At 26.4% G+C, this 5,707-nt stretch overlaps 1 protein-coding gene across 1 annotated transcript; it reads right to left on the bottom strand.

Moving 5' to 3' along the window:
* Positions 1-709: 709 nt before the first annotated feature.
* LOC110629750 lies at positions 710-1,148 on the bottom strand. The gene has a single exon (XM_021776854.2). It carries the CDS (start codon positions 1,146-1,148, stop codon positions 837-839), a length of 312 nt encoding a protein of 103 aa, XP_021632546.1. The 3' UTR covers positions 710-836.
* Between the last annotated feature and the right edge of the window lie 4,559 nt (positions 1,149-5,707).

Below are 5,707 nucleotides of genomic sequence, written 5' to 3'. Positions count from 1 at the left end.
TGTTACACTCTAGAACTGATATTTCTGTTAGATGGATTCGTCGTCATGCTACTCTAATTGCTCATACTTTGGTTAGAAAATCTATTAGACATGTTCGTCTCTTTGTTTAGAATAATATCCCTATTTATTTGATGAAATTTTATTAATACAACCAATAGTTTTACTTTTAAAAAAAAAAATTAATCTTTTATTATTGTAATATTATAACTACAATTTACATCCGTTAGATAACATGATTATCACAACTCATATCTAACTTTAATGGCAGTAAGAATATGAATTTTTTATGATATAATAATATTTATTATTTAATAAAATTAATATATATATATATATATATATATATATATATTATGAATTGTGGGTAAATAAATAGTTTATTTCTAATTAACTTTATTTCAATAAAAAAAATAAACTTAATAATTTTATATTTTTATTTTACCTAAAAATATTATTTTGAAATCTAATCAGTTATAATTCGAAAGATATTAATAATTTTTTTATTATATATAATTTTTATTTGTAAATAATTTATTTTAAATATACATTATGAAGTTTTTTATAGATCAAAATTCATTAATTATCCTAATTAAATTTGGTACATTATATAAAAATATTAATTTTTTTTTTACTGTGCTTAATCTTGTCAAGATTATTAACAAAACGACATGAACATGAAGAAACCTTGTATCAATATCATGCTCTAAAAACTCTAGTGCTATGTTTTACCTAATAAAACCAAACTCTCAGAGAAATCTTTTTCTTTTTCTGAAGAATTTCTCCCAGAAATCTCTATAACAATAAGAATCTATACTAAACTTTGACAGAAAATTAAGTCAGGCTTCTCCGAGGAAAGAATCAGTGAAATTGAAAACAAAATGATGGGTAGATGAAGATCCATGATCTTCAAGTGGATTGAAGAAGAGGTAGATATGAGATTCATCATGAACACCACAATCAACTAAAGCTGCAGCATCTCCATCTTCATCAATGAGACGATTTTGAGTGTTGTCTAGAAATAAGATGAGACGATCATGAGGCAGCTTTTGCTGGTCGCCGATCTCACGTTTCAGGTCAGCAACTGTAGCGTCATTGCCGACTTGAATATAGAAGAGAGTTCCTGTTAAAATCTCCACCACCACCCTCATTGTGAACCCAAAAAAAAAAAAAAAAAAATTGGGGTTTCATTTGTGAGAGTCATCTTTGTGTGAGAGATAAAAATGGAATGAGATTTGAGGAATGGATCCATGATTAGTGGAAAGGTGTCCACGTTTGCTGCATTTTCGTTGGTTAGTTTGTAAACATGCCTTTTTCATGACTATGAATGCAATTCATGCTTAGCTTCAATATTGACTGTGAGGAAAATATATATTAACATTTATTATTTGGAATTCGGGTTAATGTTATTTAATTCAAATGGAAAAAATCAATAAAATTGAATTAATTCAATTATTTGATTCGTTTTTTATTTTTTATTCAATTTAGTTTTTATTTTTAAATATTTCGATTATTTCTATTCGATTGATTTTAATTAGAAAAAATTAATAAAATTAAATCCAACTGATTAAAATTTATAATATATTATTTTTTATAATATAAAGAGATTAAATCATAATTAATGTTGAAATACTTTAATTAAATTTTAAAATACGAAAATCATTATAAAAAATTCAACATATCAAACTGAATAAAATTAGACCGATTCGATTCAAATTGATTTCTGTCTAAAATTGATTCAATTTAATTTTTATAAATAATCAATTTTTAATTTTTAATTTATTCAATTCAATTTAATTTTAAATTTTACAGATCGAATACTTATTTAAACACTCACTTGTAATCAACTAATATTATTTATTAAAAAATAATTTTTTTAATTAATTGCATTTTATATTCTGAAATTAATTTTATTGAATAAAATAAAATTAAATAAATTCAACATCAACGTAAAGATAATGTTAAAAATTTTGAAACGTTTTTGTAACCCAACAAGAACTTCCAGTTTCCAAAACGTTTATATCTATTACAATGCAAATATAAATTATATACCACCCAGCCTCATTCACAAAAAGTTTTTTCTTTTTTTTTTTAAAAAAAAATTGAATTATAAAGAATGAAATATACAAATAAGAGAAGATATGTATCGAATATACCGAATAATTTCCGAAATCAAAGAGAATAACAGTTTTAAGCTTTTGTGAATTCAGAAATTTAAGTTAAGAGTTTAATTTTATTTTTTCAATAAGTTTTTTAATTTTACTTATTTTAAAAATATTTTTATTTTGAAGTTTTCTAGTTGAGATTTAAAATAATTAGAGATAATTCATATGGAAAAATGAAGGACGTTGAATTAATTTGGCCACTTAATTTTTTTAATTTAAATAATTTAACCAATTACTCTTAAAAATACTATTTGATTTTATTTATATTTAATTTTTTTGGCAAAAAATTTAATTTATAACCTTTTAAATTCATTTTTCCTAAATTTATTTTTTAAAAAATTTAAATAGTTTATGAAAGTCATTAAATAATTTAATCATTAGAATTTTTTTTTTTTAAAATTAAATTTATTTTCATAAATTTAAATAATTTAACATATAATTTCAATTATATGGGCAGAGTAAACAAAAATAACTCTCCCTTTTAAATAATAAAAATTGATTGTAAGAAAATAAATTAAATAATAAATTAATAACTTATTTTATAAACTTGAAAATTAAAAATATTTTTTTTAAAATTGAGAGAAATAAGGTGGTTGTGATTTTTTAAATAGAAATGAACTAATAAATTATTTTAAAATTTAATAATAATTTTATTTATTTATTTATTTATAAATACTTTCGACACAAGTTTTCTTCTGTAGTTCTTTTGTGACTGAATACTCTCGTCTTTTCCTCTTTCTTAAACTTAACTTCTTCTTTCCTTTTTCTTATGCAAGAGATGTGCGTCAATTGACTATCGATGAAAAAAAAGATATTGTTGTCCCTATTAAGAGCTCTAGATATATTCCGATCGTAACTTATAATTTCTGTATGGTGGGGATGTTTCTCACATACAATCCAATCAATTTTCAGAATATACAAATTTCTTTGATAGATTTATGGCATCCTTTGAAACGATTGAAGAAATTAAAAACCTCCCTTCTGGTTATTATAACAAGATGTTGGTTAAATTGGTCGGGGATTTTGTTGGCTACTATAAAGAGTATGATATGAAAAATACTTCAGCTATGTCGTTGGGCCCTATGAGAGTTAAAGTTTGTTTGGACATTCGACAACCTTTGAAATGGTGGAAGAAGTTTGTTGGAGATGATGATATTGTGTTTACCGTGAAGTTTCAATACGAAAAGCTGACTACTTTTTGCTATCTATGTGGAAAACTGGATCATGTGGAGGCTTTCTGTGACTTGCAGTTGAGGTTGAAGAAATACGATATCAAGTTTGGTTGGGGTGATTTTCTCATAGCTCCCGTTCGTCGGAACCACATACCGATAAGCTTGTGGCTGCATGATTCCGGCAATTCTGCTCCGCCGGGATTTGTGACAGGATTGGCATCAACTAGCAATTTTGAAAACACTAATTTGGCAACACATAATAGGCAATTCTCCTTATTTGGCAAAAGTCAACCCATTGTAAATAAGGAGACTGAAGACCATACTATGGACATGGACAAGAATCCTGTGGGCCAAGGCAGTTCTGATAAGCTTGATGAGGAGATTGCAGTCCAAATAAATGATGATGCTAAAAAAATGCCAAGAAATACTAGACATAACGTTGTTACAGTTTTTCCTTTCTCTCAATAGGATGCTTCTAACAACACCCTGTGAATGTCAATTTGACAGGTAATAGCAAAGCGGCTCATCCCGTCAAAGGTCGGGATAGCCGAAAGTAATGATCGTCCTGTGTTAGAACTGCCGAGAACTCAGCAATCCTCGGACAGTTAATGCATTGAAGGATTTGGTCACTAGTTACAAGTCGGACATTTTATTTTTGATGGAAACAAAAGCTCTTAGTTCTCATATAGAATTTTTTTCGTAATTTTTTACATTTTGATTGTTGCTTTTCAGTCAATAGACAAGGATTGGAAGGAGGCATTTCGTTAATGTGGAAGACTCATGTGTTCTGTGGTTGACTTTTCTTCAAATTTTATTAATTCTGTTGTTTCAGAAGGTAATGTTCAATGAAGGTTTACTAGTTATTATGGATTTCCGGAATCGCAACGAAGACATCAGTCTTGGAACCTTATTCGAGTTTTATCTCGTAGAAGCTATATTCTGTGGTTTTGTTCGGGAGAATTTAATTATTTATGCTCGAGAGATGAGAAAGAAGGAGGAGCATTTTTGCCAAATTATCTTATGTAAGGGTTTAAACAAGCACTTGAGGAGTATTTTTGCTAAATTATCTTATGCAATTGTTTGATTTTGAATGACTGTAAATTTTTGTTAGACTCTAGAATGGATATTTCTGTTAGATGGATTCGTCGTAATGCTATTCTAGTTGCTCATATTTTGGCTAGAGAATTGATTAGGTATAATCGTTTTTCTATTTGAGATGATATCCTTTTTGTTTGATAAAATTTTATTAAAATAATAAGTAGTTTTGTTTTAAAAAAAAATAAAAAGAAAAATCTAAATGGTCGGTAAGTAATTGAAAAAAATTCAAGGCGTACATAGGCCCTTGGCTCCTATGTGCATCCGCCGGTGGTTTTCAGATTTTTGGCTAATCTGTGAGAATTTAAAAAAATTAATTTTTTTTCTTAATTCTTATGTTCAGCAAAATTAAAGTTAAGATTTTACATGAAATGATTCATTTAGAACTATTTATATCAAAATTATTTAGTCAATCCTTGCGAATTCTTTTTTTTCTTTATCTTTATTTTTTTATTTATTTTAACTTCAAATTTACTTGTATTTTCTTAATTAATAAATCAATTATATTTTTATGTTAAATTTTGAAAAAGGAATTCATTTTAATTTATACTTTTTAATGGCAAGAAAATTATGTAATGTTTAAATTTTAAATATTATAAAAAATATTAATAATCATTTTTTTAAAAACATTTTCAATGTGATAAAATTTATTATTATTTATAAGAATAAATATTTATGTTTAGTTTAAAATAAGAAAAATGATAAGTAAATTAATTTAAATTTAGTAATTATTTGTTTGATTTCTATTATTTTAAAATATATTCCAAACAATTGAATTCAAATCTTTATAATTTACGGTAGGATTCTGGAGAACTGAATGGCCATGCTGTTTTCAGGCAGTTTCGGTTGCAGGCATAAAAATGATTGAATGCTAAAATTGGAGAAGTCATTGAAGAATTCAAGTTAAATATGCATTTCGTGAATCCCCATAAAGTTATTCTTGTTATAGAAGTAGGACAGAAATCATTCCACACTTTAGGACAAATCTATTATGAGTTATTATAGCTGAAAATGTATGTCGTCAAATTCTATGCTACAATCGCTTCCTTGCGTGGTGAGACAAGAGTTTAATGAGTTGCTGCAGAACAAGAACATGGAGAGAACTGATACACATTTTTCATATTTTTCACAGCTTACTTATCTCACCAGATGTTTGAATTGGTAATGAAAATCCAGACACAGATATTAAAGGCGAAGGAAACTGAAAAATATTTGAATTGATAGAGAAGCTTCAGAGTTTCATCACTGTAGAATATGCTGAAAAGTGGAAACACATCA

Source organism: Manihot esculenta, chromosome 13 (genome assembly GCF_001659605.2).
Source record: "Manihot esculenta cultivar AM560-2 chromosome 13, M.esculenta_v8, whole genome shotgun sequence".
Lineage (NCBI taxonomy): Eukaryota > Viridiplantae > Streptophyta > Magnoliopsida > Malpighiales > Euphorbiaceae > Manihot > Manihot esculenta.
The sequence above is the reverse complement of the archived record's forward strand: the minus strand, read 5'-3'. Positions and strand labels throughout refer to the sequence as shown.

Bases quoted from the DNA above. Each gene is read 5' to 3' on its own strand.
- LOC110629750 (XM_021776854.2), bottom strand. From the start codon at position 1,148: ATGAGGGTGGTGGTGGAGATTTTAACAGGAACTCTCTTCTATATTCAA.